At 34.7% G+C, this 16,211-nt stretch overlaps 3 protein-coding genes across 5 annotated transcripts; 2 read left to right on the plus strand and 1 right to left on the minus strand.

Annotated features, from left to right (window-relative positions):
• Window positions 1–2,654: 2,654 nt before the first annotated feature.
• LOC125197046 (uncharacterized) lies at window positions 2,655–7,082 on the plus strand. 2 transcript variants are annotated; one of them, XM_089057694.1, is made up of 4 exons: window positions 2,780–2,799; window positions 4,027–4,120; window positions 4,209–4,384; window positions 4,646–7,082. In XM_089057694.1, the coding sequence occupies exons 3-4, from the start codon at window positions 4,290–4,292 to the stop codon at window positions 6,900–6,902; spliced, it is 2,352 nt and encodes a 783-aa protein (XP_088913820.1). In that variant the 5' UTR covers window positions 2,780–2,799; window positions 4,027–4,120; window positions 4,209–4,289; the 3' UTR covers window positions 6,903–7,082. The 2 variants fall into 2 exon arrangements, with proteins under 2 accessions (XP_047951699.1, XP_088913820.1); XM_048095742.2 differs by having other exon boundaries at window positions 2,655–2,799; window positions 4,027–4,384.
• Window positions 7,083–7,896: 814 nt separating this feature from the next.
• LOC125194217 (Cwf18 pre-mRNA splicing factor) lies at window positions 7,897–9,826 on the plus strand. The gene is made up of 4 exons (XM_048092324.2): window positions 7,897–8,136; window positions 8,372–8,504; window positions 8,608–8,722; window positions 9,663–9,826. The coding sequence occupies exons 1-4, from the start codon at window positions 7,991–7,993 to the stop codon at window positions 9,716–9,718; spliced, it is 450 nt and encodes a 149-aa protein (XP_047948281.1). The 5' UTR covers window positions 7,897–7,990; the 3' UTR covers window positions 9,719–9,826.
• Window positions 9,827–10,202: 376 nt separating this feature from the next.
• LOC125194216 (Translation elongation factor EF1A/initiation factor IF2gamma family protein) lies at window positions 10,203–16,173 on the minus strand. Of its 2 annotated transcripts, XM_048092321.2 has the most exons (13): window positions 16,028–16,173; window positions 15,753–15,914; window positions 15,533–15,646; window positions 14,632–14,796; window positions 14,095–14,313; window positions 13,811–13,888; window positions 13,387–13,691; window positions 13,196–13,306; window positions 12,619–13,103; window positions 11,937–12,102; window positions 10,852–11,091; window positions 10,626–10,760; window positions 10,203–10,538 (listed from the first exon to the last, which is right to left on the minus strand). In XM_048092321.2, the coding sequence occupies exons 3-13, from the start codon at window positions 15,633–15,635 to the stop codon at window positions 10,407–10,409; spliced, it is 2,139 nt and encodes a 712-aa protein (XP_047948278.1). In that variant the 5' UTR covers window positions 15,636–15,646; window positions 15,753–15,914; window positions 16,028–16,173; the 3' UTR covers window positions 10,203–10,406. The 2 variants fall into 2 exon arrangements, with proteins under 2 accessions (XP_047948278.1, XP_047948279.1); XM_048092322.2 differs by lacking the exon at window positions 14,095–14,313.
• Window positions 16,174–16,211: the final 38 nt, after the last annotated feature.

Below are 16,211 nucleotides of genomic sequence, written 5' to 3' on the forward strand. Positions count from 1 at the left end.
TGGTACCTAATCTTTTACTTTCGCACATAAATGGTACCTGATCTTTATTTTATATCGTTTTTTGTACCATATGACAAAAATAACCCTAGGTACTAAACATGTTATTTTTTTGTTATGGAGGATATTTTTGGAAATTTCAATTAAATAGAACCAAATATGTGATTATTTTTTCTTCCTTTCTTATTTATTTTTTTCTTCTTTAATTTATTCTTTCTTTTTTCTTCATTTTCTTCTTTCTTTTTAGCATTTTATCTTCCTTTCTTCTTTCTTCATAGTTTAAGTTTCTTTCTTTTTCTTCTTTCTTTTTAGAGTTTTATACATACATCTAATTGCATTCATAATATAAATCAAGAACAAAACACCTAATTAAGTTAATTATTTAAAGTAATTAAATTAATTTTTTAATTAAATTATTTATACTCATTTTAGGGTTTAACACATCTAACTAAAAATATTGAACTCTTTATCATTATGAATACAATTCACCATTTAAAATTTTGATTAAGGCTATATTGATTAGTTATTAATTTAATATAAAATAATTATTATTATTTATTAATTACTACTAGTTTTTACTTTTATAACAATAATATTATTATAGTAATTAAGTATAATTACAATTATAATTATGATTAAGTATATTTAAATAATAATAAAAAATAAATTAAATATTAATTTATAACATCAAAATAATAATATTAATATTGATTAATAATAATAGTATAAAGAGTGAGGAGAATGAGAGAAGATATTATAATATCACTTTTGGTACTAGTTTTGTCAATGCCTAAAATATCCTTAAGGATACAAATGGAAAAATGAATTTATTTAAAGGGTATTTTTGGGTGAAAATTACATCAGGTACCAAAAATGTGATTTATAGGTACCAAAAACGATATAAAATAAAGATCAGATACTATTTATGTGCGAAAGTGAAAGATCAGGTACCATTTATATAGTTCGCTCTAAATTTTAATGGTCCTTTTCTATACTCACTACTGCCAATACCATCATATTTCAAATATTTATATTAGTTCGAAAAAAAGTAGTGAACTGCAAATGCATATATAAACACAGGGAGTGATCAATTGCTAACTTATTATTTAATTGCTAACTACAATTAATTTATTCAAAAATATCAACACAATGCTTTGAAAATGTTAACACATTGCTTATATTGACATTCTACATGTATTATATTGACATGTTTTATATACCATGTTGACAATTCTACCATACGAAATTTTTTTAAAAATTTCAATTTTTTTTTTCAAATTTTGACATTGGAACATATGCAAGTGAGATCTCGTTAGAATCCTAACGAAATTATCTTTAATTTGATATATATTGTGCGAAATTATCTTTATTTTTTTTTTCAAATTTTGACGTTGGAACATATGCAAGTGAGATCTCGTTAGAATCCTTACGAAATTATCTTTAATTTGATATATATTGTGCGAAAAAACAGTTTAAATCGAGAAAGTTATATGTGTTTTAAAGTTATGAGATATTTTTCAAAAGTTAGTTACATTGTAAATTGACCTTAATATCCTTATTGAAGTTTTTTTTTGATCGTATTGACATTTCGGGGTTAATGATCTAAGCCCTTAATTTGAATATCTAATAATTATTATTTAGTTGTAGTTAGCAATTGAGCATTGAGTTAGTAATATAACACTCCATACACGTTCATAACAAAATAAATTTATTAGTTGATTGGTTGTCTAATTGTCTTACAATTTGATCTTCAGATTATTGAATTATTTAATTTATCAACAATCTAAATCTATTTAATAAATAATTTGACTGCGAGAAACCTAAGTTTCCTATTACTACATTTTTATTCGGAAAAAAAAAACAAAGCAACAATATTTTATTAATGATTTTTTTTAACTCCTTGATCGTAAGTTTTGTGTACATCCAATATAAGATGAGGCCATCAATTTATAGTGAAGTAGTACTATATATTTAAATATTTTTTATAAAATACATATTAAATTAAAGATAATTTTATAAATATTCTAACAAAATCTTAGTTACATAATTCCTTCATCCATCAATAAGCTTTCCTTTTGTTATTTTTGTATGTCCACTAATAAAATCTCATTTACATATATTTTAGCATTTTTCATAATAGACCTCACATTCCACCAATTTTAGTCACTCACATTTTATTATAAAACTAATACAGAACTAGTATATAAAATATGACTCACTTTTCATTAATCTTTTTTCTCGTCCATTTTCTACTATAATTCTTAAAACATGTGTCATATCAAAATGTGAACTTATGATCATGCATGGAGGAAGTACGATACAAAAGTTGCATTGTCATTAAATAAAAATTACAAAATTCATACCTTTAGAATATACTACTTCATTCATCATAACCGAGTACGTTTATCTAACATTACATTATTCTCTATCAGTCTCTTATAAAATAATTTTATTTTGCTATTTTAGTCGGTTCTGTAAAATAAGTTTATTTTTTTATAAAAAATATTTTCATTACGCATGAATATACTAAAAGGCTCTCATTACCTATCAACATTACTTTTCATTTTTCTAAATCGGTGATTTTCTATTTCAAAATATATTCATTTTCTACTTTTATTATGCAGCAGGTATCCATTTTCTTCTGATAATTAGAAAAGTAGCCCTCCAACTAAGGCTATTTTTATTATGCAGCAGGTATCCATCTCAAATTAAAAATTGGCCCCATTTCTAGGGTTTTTCTTCATTCGCGTGCCCGGAGACCCTGCCTCAACCTTTCTCCAATCACTGTTTGCCCCTCCACAGGTTAATTTCAGCTCAACATCAATTTTCTTACAGTTTACTTCTTATTTGATGTCCAATCAACTGATTGATTGTTAGAGATCAATTATTTTCCCTGCATTCCTGCTGTTATTCTGGTCATTTTCTTGACCGTGATTTGGTTTGACTTGTATGTAGTTTAATTTTTGTTTCTCAGTATCTTGTTGCATTGTTGAGGTAATGCCGATCGTTTATCATTCAATTCAATTTATGATTCGGGTGTCAACGCATTGCTCTTTAACTTTCCGAGTTGTTTTTACTTTTACTTGGAATATCCTTATATGCATGTGTCTAGATTACGCATTTTGGTGATTAAATATCGGCTAATGGCTTGATGATTGTGATTTCCTTAGAAAAAATATAGTTTGCTCCCTTCTGAAATAAATCATCCAACAGAAATTTAGATCACCTGGCACAAAGATACCAAATTTTGTGTCTAAAGAAATTTATGCTGATGGAAGGGACTTGTAAGATATTATAAGCTGTAAATTGGTAGTTATTGTCCTTGTTTCCGCAACATGAAAAATGACTTATTTGCATACTGTAAATGTGAACATGAGGAATAGAATTTCATCATGCTCCTACAATCCTGATAAAAGTTTTTGAGTGGTGCCTGTTCTCTGATTATGTTGCGGTGTGCAATACTCTTGAGCTCTTTCATCTTCTCGTATCTCCAATTCTCCATATATAGAGAGGGTGAACACTTTCTTTCTTTCCGTTCTTTGCACATTTCTCTGTTCATATTTGAATGAAGCAGTTATCTCCCTAGCTTCTTCGTGGTGGCACATCCGGATACCATAAGTGCATTACTTCAATTTTTTTGCAGAACCCTTATTTTCTTTGTAAATTAATGCCTCAGATATGAATCTCAACATAGCTTCGTCATATAACTGATACACCAACTAACTGCATTTTTGTGATAATTAGAGGACATGGACATCTAATCTTCCACAGCTTGATATTACATACATTTGTTGGTTGAGTTTGTTGAGTGCATAGTGAAAGGAAACTGCTAGGGACTATAAGTTAATGAATATATGATCATAAAGGATAAAGTAAATATATGACTTCAATTGCTCTTTTTGGATCTCCGAAGGAAGGTCTGCAAAACTTGCAATAAAATTTAAGTGAGGGAATTGCTACAGAAAACAGAAGTTACAGAACATATATGCAAACATTCCTTCTTTGTCTAATGCATTTCTTGATCTCCAGAAATACATGCCATGGTAAAGGGGAAGCTTATACTGATTTGCCAGTCTGGAGGCGAGTTTATAACCAAGGATGATGGCACCTTGTCGTATGAAGGGTCAGAGGCGAATGCTGTCAATATCAATCATGAAACCCTGTTCGATGGCCTAAAACTAACGTTAGCTGAAATGTTTAATTTGGATCAGAATACCATTTCTATCAAGTACTTCCTCCCAGGAAATAGGAGAAATCTCATTACATTAAGAAATGACAAAGACCTGAAGCGAATGATTGATTATCATGGGAATTCAGTAACTGCTGATATCTTTGTTAATGGAAAAGATGGATTTGACCATGATGCGTATAAAATACACATGAGCAGGTACACAAGCATGGTGCTTCTTAGCTTTAACTTCTTTTCTAGCAATATAAGTGTTCCATTTTAGTCTATTTTGTCTTGAACTGCAATATTCTATGAAGTTGATGTCTGTTGAGATCATGCATGTCAATATTTATGCATCCTTCATTTTCTAGTGTTTGAATTCTTTGGCTTCAATTTACAATTTAGCAATCATACACTTCACCTTGCTGGTAAAAGTATTCTTGAATAAGCTTACAGTATATATATGAATGATAACTGCAGGGACAATGGTGTGAAACTCGCTGAGACAGTAAACCATAATCCTGGACCCTTAGCTCCTGCTTCTCCCAATGTCAGTAACCTTAAAAATGTGGCTAATGTGGCTTGTGATGCTAAAACTTCACCTGATGCTACAGCAGCTGATAAGGATGCAGAAAGCTCAAGTCCAGGTCAAACAGATACAACTTCACCTGTGTCTTCTGGACATTGTGCAGACCATGATTGTGATTATCAGCCACAGTTAGGTGCCAATTCTGATATTCGTCAGAGTCCAGTAGGTTTAGACATGAGTGATAGTCCAGCAGATACTGTCAAAAAGAGGAGGCGCACTGCCTCCTGGATGATTGGTGCTCATGATCCAACTGGTGTTGCTGCTAGTTATATTGATGTGAACAGGAGAAAGCAGAAAAGAAATAACCAAGGAGATGATATTTTAGCTGCCATTGATGACTTGGAACACTCCGGAGATATTGCTGGAGTGACAAATGATCTTGACAACTCACCTACAGTCACTTTACCTGGTGATGGTATGCCAGAAAATTTAGTTGATTCGGGGAAGGATTGCATCACTGGTGTAGGACAGGACTTTATTAGTGTGAGAGAGTTTAGAGAGGCCCTTCAAAAGTATGCTATAGCTCACCGCTTTGTCTACAAGTTGAAGAAAAATGACTCAAATCGTGCTAGTGGCAAATGTGTTGAGGAAGGCTGTTCATGGAGTATCCTTGCATCTTGGGTTCCTGCTTCTCAGTCATTTAGAATTAAGAAGTTCAATAAATCACATACTTGTGGGGGAGAATCTTGGAAGAATGCCCTTCCAGCAAAGAAGTTGCTGGTAAGTGTTATTAAGGACAAATTGCGAGATTCTCCGCATCACAAACCCCGAGAAATCGCGAAAAGCATTTCTCAAGACTTGGGGATTCAGTTGAAGTATACACAAGTAAGGCGTGGGATAGAGGGTGCCCGGGAGCAACTTCAGGGTTCATATAAAGAATCATACAATCGCTTGCCTTGGTTCTGCAAAAAGGTAGTCGAGACAAATGCTGGTAGTTTTGTCAAGCTGGAGACTAATGAAGAGAAAATACTCCAGCGCCTTTTTGTCTCATTTCTTTCCTGTGTAGAAAGCTTCCAGAATGTTTGCCGTCCCATTCTTTTCCTCAATGCTACTTCTCTGAGATCAAAATACCAAGAGAGCTTGTTAACAGCCACTGCAGTGGATGCAGATGATGGATTCTTTCCAGTTGCATTTAGCATAGTTGATAGTGAAAATGATGACAACTGGCATTGGTTTCTTGAGCAGCTAAAATCTGCCATATCAACTTCTTTACCCTTGACCTTTGTCTCAGATAGGGAAAAGGGCCTAGAGAAGTCTGTGCATGAGGTATTTGAAAATGCTTACCATGGTTATTCCATTCATCATCTTTTGGAAAGTTTCAAGAGAAACTTGAAGGGTCCATTCCAAGGAGAAGGAAGGGGTGTTTTACCTGGAAAACTTTTGGCCGCTGCACATGCTGTTCGACCAGGTGGTTTCAAAAGAATCACAGAAGAAATCAGGCAGATATCGCCAATTGCTTACGATTGGGTAATGCATATTGAACCAGAACATTGGACGTGTTTGAGTTTTAAAGGTGAGCGATATAACTATATTGTACAGAATGTAGCAGAACCCTATGGCAAGCTGATGGAAGAAATTAGAGAATCAACTATAATGCAGAAGATAGAAGCACTTGTATACATGATAAGCCAACTAATAGATAGCCGACAAATGGAATCGAGCACATGGGCCACAAGACTGACTCCATCAAAAGAAGAAAGGATACAAGAAGCAGCTCTTGATGCACATTGTCTTAGAGTGTTCATCTCCTCAGATGTTCTATTTGAAGTTCATGATGATTCTACACATGTTGTCAATATTCAGAACTGGGACTGCACTTGCCTAGAATGGAAAGCTAGTGGCTTACCCTGTCGGCATGCTATTGCTGCTTTCAACTGCTCGGGGAAGTCTGTCTACGACTTCTGTACACAATACTTCACCTCGGACAGTTACCGCTCAATATATTCCAAGTCCATAAATCCTATTCCTGGGATTGGTTCACCTACGGCAGAAGAAGATGACGATGAGAAGGTGCTTCCTCCGGTTCCCTGCTCTCCAAATCAATTAAAGGAGCGGAGTAAAATGGATGATCCGGATAGGAGAACAGTGACTTGTTCTAAATGTAAAGAACCTGGACACAACAAGGCTTCATGCAAGGCCACTTTATAGAACTATTGTTATGTGTAGATGTTGTACATCTTGTACATCCTATAATATATCCTATACAGCTTGATTATGAGAAGTAATTGACATGGTTCATTAAGTGTGCTAGGCTTGCTTTGATCCTCACCTTGTATGACAATTGGTATCTTATTTATATGGAAAGTATAAGCAGGAATATTGTCATTAGTGTTTTAGCTGCTGAGGGCATTGACATGATCGATGAAATGATTGTTGATGGATCGATAATTCCATATGATGTTGTTGAGTAGAATGTCTACCGATGGCAAACTTCATGCAGATTTACACGAATACGAGTTTTAGTCAATTATAGGGATTATATTTATTCTGTAAATAACCAACCATGATCATTCTTCACCTAAATAGTGGAGTTGTATAGTGTATTTTCATGTAATATTGTAGGAGGAATAATGGTGAGTGATATAGCTGAAAACTTTAAGAGAAAAATATATAACGAAAAAATCGAAATTACTCCTATATGAGATTTTAAAAAAACTGAAAAACTGAAAAATAAACATACAAAACCATAAAATAATATATTCTATATATATTTAGAATATACGGTATACAGAATATAATACATTATATAAAAAATACAATCAGTTTTTTTGTCCGAACCGAATCGAAAATCGAAAAAAAAAATTATTTTAAACTGAACCAAAAATCGAAAAAACCAAATTAAATTTCAAAATTTCGATTTAGATCGGTTTGGATATTCAGTTTTCAGATTTTTTTTACTACTCCTATATAAGGTGTAATTACCCCAAATAGAGTATGAAACAAGAGTTACTGTATTTGAAAATTGGTGCACTTAATAATGTTATTAAAGTACAAAAGTATCTTAAATGTAATTATTTATATTATATTTAAAGATTATTCATAATGAGAAAAATAATGTTTTCAAAGGTGCAAATGGTAGAATTTAATTTTCCGTGAATTAATTTTCAATTACCAAAAATCATAAAATAAAGTTGGGAGTATTTAGATTTTAGGGTTGAGGTATTGGAATTTGATAAACCAAGTTTTTGAGTGAAAGCGTACATAAATCCTAATAGCACACTACTTGATCGGTGAACATGGGCGGTGGAGACGATGAATCGCTCGATGCTGCGGCGGCGGCTCGCAGAGAGAGGCTGAGAGCCCTTAGGGCTGCTCAGGAACTCCTCAACACTCCCGACGACGATGCTGCTTCTGAGAATCAACCCGAGGAGAAAGAAAATGAGTAAGATTCCTTCTAATCTTTAATTCTGCTGCTCACAGTTTATGATTAGGGTTTGTGCACTTCCCTTATGGCCATATATTTTTTTCATTTTGATCTATTTCGTCAATCTCTTTATTTTATTCACGAATGAGTTCATATAATTTTCCTTTGAAGCCATTCATTGCTATTTTCTACTAGTATTTTGCTAGAATTTGTATGGACTATGTTCCTGACTGCTTATCTCTGTTTCTCCTAGCAATGTTAATATGAAATTTAGGAATTACCTTCCTCACGACAAGCAATTGCAAGAGGGTAAACTTGCCCCGCCCGTGTTGCCTAAATTCATAGACCCTGTACTTGCAGCTCCTCCACCAGAGGAAAATACAGAGGTAGTAGTTTATCACGTGTCCTCACCATCCCCTATCTTGCTCCCTCTCAAATCGAATATAGTACTATCCTTTGATATTAACTGTTGTGATTTAAATCAAATAGGATCCTTTCCTCAACATAGCACCAAAGAAACCAAATTGGGATTTGCGAAGGGATGTGCAGAAGCGGCTTGACAAGCTCGAAAGGCGCACTCAGAAGGCTATGTTAATACTCATGGGTATGCTATCTTTTTCCTAGACATTTGACCTTGGTTGTCCAATTTACTGGTTATTTGAGATGGTTTCTCTTGTTCTTGTTAACATTTTCATGTCTCCTGCCCCTAGTGCATTTGATTTACGTAGTTTTCTCCTAACAAGTCTCTTTTACTTCTCAACTAGCTTCTTCATTAATGAAACATTAAAACTAGTATTGTTTGTGCTGTGATTTTTTATTTAAATTTTTTAGCTGTAGAAAATGCTGTGATTTAAGCTTGCTGAGAGGATTAGGTATCGCATGATTGAGAAAAGTTACGAAACTGTGCTCAGACAAGCTTGTGGTTTGATTGCTTCAGAATCGATTGACTTTGATTTACTTTTGAGGATGATGATATATTCCTAAAGGGGAAGGGAAAAGAAATTAAGTTAAGGAGTTATACTGTGACTTGAAAAATGCAGTAATTTTTTAGGTGTTGAGTTTTGGAGGATTTGAGGAAATTATTTAACTCAGCTGGCACAGAGCTTGTATTTAGTAGCTTTAGATTATGTTACAGCACCTCTCTGGTGTAGCTGCCTCATGTGTACACAATAATAATCCAAATTAGTTCTTGTGTGTAAGATTATTATATATGGTTGAACTGCTGGAAGGCATTCTGGATCTCCTCTATGCAACTTTATCATGATTTATTTGGGATAATTTTGCATATGGGCTATGGCTGACTTTTGGTAAAGCATGATTTTGAGGCAATAAGGCATAAAACACATTTGAAACCTTGGTTATTCATTGGTGAGCATTTGTTATGCCTTTGGCAACACAACAGACTTTGGTTGAACCCCAGCCACTCTCCTTTAGTACATCTGTCAACACATCCATTGTTGTGCAAAATAAAACATGAAGATGATAATCATCGTATCACTTGTCAATTGCATGTTTATGCTCATTATTGATTGTGGCTTGTGCAGAACGGGAGGAAGCAAACCGGAGGTCAGAAGCCACAGAAATTGGTGGAGAAGATTGATGTAGTGACATCATTATCCTTGTTTTTTTTTGAAATGTAACTGAAAAACTTAACTAGCCTCATGTAATAGACATTTTTTACTATGAAGAGGGAAGATTTTGTAACTAATGATTATGGTGGATTGCATGCAAGCTTGTTTGTGATCAAAGAAAGAAGCTTAGGAATAGAAAACGTAGAATTTGGTGTTGGGGTTTTAGCTATGATGGTTGTTAAGTGGTTCTTCCTCCCAATCGTTGTGTTTGAGGGCCAAAGCAAAGTCCGCAATGTTGGTGCTGTCTCCATTGTGAAATATGTTAAATGTACAAGAATTTGATTAGGAAATGCAAACTCTCATGTTACCTGCAACTAAAATACAGCTGATGCATAGGGGATGTGGAATGCCACAAAATAATTAATCATGTATTGTGCCGCTGAATTCAACATTTCCAATTATACATGTATCTGAAGACTCGAGCTATAGTTTTGGTGAATGTTGAAACAGCAATTAAGAAACAAAAACTCTTTCATTTCAATACAGTTTTGGTGAATGTTGAAACAAACAAAAACGCTTTCATTTCATTTCATTTCACAAGAAATAACAACTTATGCAAGAAACTATAAAATGAAACCGAGTGCAAAAATTTCCCACCTATGCTTAAAAGTGGTGAGCTAACACAACACTAGTCACAAAATACTACTGCTCCATAAGCTAGTTTTCTCTCTTAATGATTTGAGTCACAACACCAAGACCAATAGTCCTTCCTGAAGCTCTAAGGAACACTCTTCCCAGAGCTCTGCAGCTGCTGTACTCCTCTACACATACCGGACCTTGCAAAGCCACCTGCCACGGCGAGTAGCAAAACATCAAAACAAACCCTTCGCAACAAAACGAGACACAAAGTCACAGAAAGAAAAATTTTGCACCAACCTCAACCATGGCATTCTGCTTGGACAACAAGCATCTTGGGGACTTCTTTGTTACTTTTCCTGTCTTTGGATCAAGCAGAGACAATATCTTCACAATTTTTGCAGCCTCTTTTGCGTGGTGTATGTGAAACTCCAACTGAAAAACATCGTGGAGTTTGTGGACGTCAAATCATTTAACAATATAAACTACAAAAGTATAGTATATTTTAGTGTTTTCTGATGTTAACCTGAGAACCAATAACAATCGGAGTTGAAATTTCAAGGACCAGAATCTTCATTTCCAACTGGCTGGCAACTTGAACAGGGTAGTCAGGGTGACATATCACACTTCCGGCTGTTACACGATTGCCCTCAATGCCTTGCAAATTCACTGTTACGTTGTCACCAGCTCTTGCAATACTACATGGCTGAGAGTCACGTTCCAACGAGCGAACTGTGGCTATTTCTTTTGAAGGCATAACCAATACCTGTAGGCAAAATGTATTATTGGAAATTGCAAATCTGCATTCACCAAAGTATCTAAAAACAGATGCAAGTACAGAAGTTTCCTTTTCATTGCAGGGAACAAAATACTAAGAACTGACAACACATATATCCTCCCATTACGTGATATATCATCTGAACAAAAAATGAAGAGAGAATAAAAATTGCAAACAAAAAAAGCCACAAAGCAAAGCAGAAACGAGGGCAGTGCTAATTTACAGCTTACATATACTGCAAAGAAGAAAAATACTGAAAAAATTTGCATGATGCCAGTGCCCTTAATGAAGGAAGCCATCAACAATCTCATCATATATTTTCTATTTAAAAAAAAACACCAACTTACAAATCAACTATAATGGTAAGAGGTTAAACCAGTGCAGAGTGGAAGTATGGTCCTAATAACATATTCTGAGGCCTAAGCACTTCAATAAAACATCCTAAGAGCAGGATAGGTGGAACTTTAACTTTATAGTATATCTTAAAAGCAGACATAGAGATCAAAATCCTAGAGTCCCAAACTTTAAACTACTTCATTTTGAAGTTTCTTACTGCCTTCATTCTACTATGAACAATCTCTAATATTACCAATCATGATATGGAATTACAAGTGCCATTACAAAGTAACCTATCCTATTCCAGTCTAACTTTAACCGAGACAGGTAATTGTCAAATTACAACATCACTCCTAAATATGGTGCAAAATGTCACTGGATTGAGAAGTATAGAGTTACTCAAGAAGAATGTTGTCATAATTCTGAATGGATCATATCTCACCCTAAACGAAAGATTCAATTTCATCAAAATGTAAAGAAAAACAAAACACTCTTACCTTAAGTCCTGGTCTAATAGCTCCAGTTTCCAGTTTCCCACATGCCGACACCTGACTTTGGGATTGTGACTTAACATCACATATAGGAATTTGTAGTGGTTTGGAGTAATCTCTTGCAGGAAGTTGCAGAGAATCTATTGCATCCATCAAAAAAGGTCCTCTATACCTGCATAGCAAAATAAGAGGAAGGTTGCCTCAGCTCTAAATAACAATCCAATATAGTCAACCAGAATGTCAAATATTTTAATAGTCATCTGATCTAGTACGTTTCTAGAATAATACAGTGTGCTGCAGAATTGTACAGCAATTAAAAAATCTAACAATACCACCCACTATATAAATAAAAACTATTTTCCCAGCAACAGATAGAAAACGCAGCAGTTATACCATGCTCTGAAGCTCTGTAGATTCTAGGCTCGACCGACGTTCAGAAATTATGCATGTTATGGATAAAAGATTTATACCAAATAACGAATTCAAGCTGTCCAACGTATTATTACTTCAGTTTATACACATGAGATCAAACCCGAAAATAGTTTGAGTAAAATAGATGTATCAAGAAACAGTTAAATAAAAAGGTGAAAGAATGATTTATAATTTCAGAGGCATACATAGCATGACAGATGACACAAAGAAATCTTGGGAAAAGAGAGACTAAGTAACAGCAAATGCAGCTACTAACCACGACAGCCGTGCATCAGAAGAGTTTGCAACTAAGTTCTGATTTTCCATGACACTTGCTGGAACCCATGAAATAGAAGATTCTTTAAAACCACAAGTGCGGAGAAATGTCCCTAGTTTCTGCTTCACAAAATCAAATCTTTCCTTTGAGTATCCCACCACATCCATTTTGTTGACAAGAACAATAATCTGATCAACTCCGAAGCTTCTAATCAGCTGTGCATGTTCCCTCGTTTGCCCCCCAGTAGCATCTATGCCAGCTTCAAATGAACCCATTGAAGCATCAACAACTAAAATTGCAGCATCTGCTTGTGTTGCTCCTGAGATCATGTTTGGAACAAAATCTCTATGTCCAGGGGAATCAAGCAGCACAATGTGATATTTTTTGGAAGTGAAGAAAGCAACGCCCACTGTCATTGTTATACCCCTTTCCCTTTCTTCAGCACTTTCATCTAATGCCCATGCATAAGCAAAAGATCCTTTTCCCTGGTCAAATAACAATGGGCATATAAAATAATTATATATCCATAAATATAATATAGAGCCATTGGAACATATAAAGTTGGTAATGCTATTACCTGTTGTTTAGCTTCTTTTTCATATTTGTGCATCAATTTCTGTGATATCCGTCCCGATAAATGAAGCAACCGTCCTGAAAGTGTTGACTTCCCAGAATCAACATGGCCAACCTGAGTACACAAGAAATCGTTAGTTTTGGGCGCAAATAAATTGTTTTGTTATGACCTCTGACATAATATCAGATGCTTACAATCGCAAGATTTAGCTGGCTCAGTTCACCATCAACTGTTTCCGGGATCATCCATGTCTCAGGAGTGAAGTCAGAAATTGATGCTGTTTTTCTCTCAATAGACTGTTCTACTTTTCCAGTTTTGGAAGACATAGCCTCAGTATTCACATTGCTATGAGGCACCCCTTGTATGCTTCCACTGGTTGGAGCATAATCTTTCTCATTAACTCCATTACCTCTCTGTCTTGTTACTGATGCTGAAGTGGACTCTTGATCCTTAGCAGACAACTCCAGTTCAACTGGAATATTTGTGTCCCTCTGATTATCTGAGGAAGATTTATTAAATTTTGGTGATTGTATATGACAGGCTAGTCCGGAAAAAAAAATCTGCCAGTTTATTTGCCAAAAGAGTGGCAACTATAGAGCCTAACTACTAGAGATATACCTTTGGATTTCATTTTCAGTGATTGCAGTCCACTTGACACCAAATCATCCGGAGAAGGAACATTAAACTTGAAAGGGGCTGTCAACAACAAGTGAAATATCAGGGGAGTGAGGATAGATGGAGAAAAGAAAAGAAAAGAAAAGAAAAGAAAGAAAAGAAGTAGCAGATTAAAAAGATTATGAGTCCTCATCTTTGCGGTACAGATAATCATCTAATGTGTGTAGAATAATTTTCATAAAAATATGATTATCGAGTGATGATAACTGACTCAAAATGTTCCGAACCTATATTAACTCTTTTATGATTTTGATTACTAAAAGCACTACTGAATTCCGAAAAAGTGCTGCGCATATTTCTGAATTTGTGGAAGTTAAGGTGGTTATCTGTGGAAGAAACATCATCCTGCACTTCAAAGATGAATGGTTGGACTCTATGTTGCGGCAATGATGCAAAAAGAGACTTGGCCATCACAGATACTCCAGAATCTTTGCATTTGCCGCCCACTGCATGGAAAGTATCTACTCTATGAAGGATTTGACGAAAATAATAAGAACCTATGGTGAAAAGAGACTAGATGCACTATTATCCACACTAGCCTATGGTCAAATTTAAAAAGAAGAAAGATTAAGTGGCATCAGTAATTTCTCATAACAGATTTCAATGAAACTTTGACGATCTAGTGGCACTGAAAAGAGGAAAGGATAAGAAGTCCAGAAGGCAGCCCCACTTCCCTTATTGCATGTGATTCAGTTACGAAACAATCAATTACAATTAAAAAAATAAAATATAAATCGAGAAATACATGTTACAAACAGTTCTACCTGCAACATCATTGATTTGGATATTGCTCTTGACCAAAGGGTTACGTAAGATCCCACATATATCACATGCAGACATACTATCTTCATTATCGTAAGTACAAATTGGGCATCGCCAGACCTTAGCCGTCCTGACTTCTTTTGCAGGCATCGTCTTAGCTGTGATACCTATCAGGAAACAAATAAGAGGATATTTAATCGAAAAAGTAATATTGAACCTTATATCAATTTAGAAGCTCCTGAATACCATCATTGAAATTCAGATGAACTACATGATTAGATGTCTTCAAAGAATAAAAATAGTTTTCTAACATTAGGTGCAAAACCAGCATTCCTGGATCACAAGATGCAACCTTTACTCGAAAAATCTAGAGGAACCAACTGTTAATGATGCATCATATTTTTTATTTCCTTTCACAGGGTAAAAACTTGAAAGAAAATTGCTATTTTTCCCATAACTGTTCGAGTTTTTAATATGCGATGAACTGTACAGACAACATGAGTTTCTATATCCAAAGAAGCAAAGAGATAGAACGGTGATCTAACAAGGACCACAATACGCAATCGGGGAAAAATAAACTTTCACCAGGTTCCAAGTTGCACAGGATAAGATAAATCGCATTCAATAGTGAATACTTATGCATGTAGCCTCTACCCTTCAATATATGACTGCTGCTTAGTTAATTACTGAATTCCATAAGAGCACAACTTTTACTACCAGGCCTTGCACCTTCCTACTAGAGTGTACAACAAAGGGCAAGACAGGTGATACAAAGAATGCAAAATTTGTAACTGGAAGTCAGTTGAGGAGAAACAAAATCTCTTATCTTCACATGCTCTATTATTAGTCCAACACCAAACTTTTATTAGCCAACATAGAAAAAGTAAAAAAAAAAAGACTCACCATTTTCTTCAACCTCTTCATCATAATCATAATCATAGTCATCATTATAGTCATCTTCATAATCATCATCGTAATCAATTCCATAGTTCACTTTGCGAGGCATGTTCGCAAATCCTGCCGTATGAGTAACAACAACTTAATCCGGCATCGAGGAATTTGGAATTAGACAAGAAGAAAAGAATGATTGGTTTATAATGATTTAAAGCTGCTCCCAACATACCGATTTTTATGAAGAAATTGCAAAGGGAGAGTATTTGAAGTCTGTGCGGTATGAGTTAAAAATATATAACAAGTAGAGCAAGAAATAAGTTAGAGCTGAATGGCATCTTCTTCCTCCAAAAGAAGAAGTTTTCCTAAAATGTGGCCAATCGTTGTAACACCGCTGCAAGGGGGAAAAGGGTAAAATATCATCCGCCGTAAATTGAAATCACGCAACAAGAGGAGTGTTGAGAAAAGTGAATCTGAAATTGCAATTGGTGATAAATGGAGACTAACCGAGACGAATTCGCTGGCGGTGAATTAAGCTTTCCGGTTCACTTCTGCACCGCGCCCTCTTTGTCTCAATTTTACTGAGAATTGATATTGCAAATACGAAATAATGCAGTAATATGATTCGATTTTATGATAAAGAAATAGTAATAAAAATATTAATAAAACTTTATCTATATGAACTTCTATA

This window comes from Salvia hispanica, chromosome 4 (genome assembly GCF_029641045.1).
Source record: "Salvia hispanica isolate PSC_SH4W2 chromosome 4, Shi_PSC_v1, whole genome shotgun sequence".
Taxonomy (NCBI): Eukaryota; Viridiplantae; Streptophyta; class Magnoliopsida; order Lamiales; family Lamiaceae; genus Salvia; species Salvia hispanica.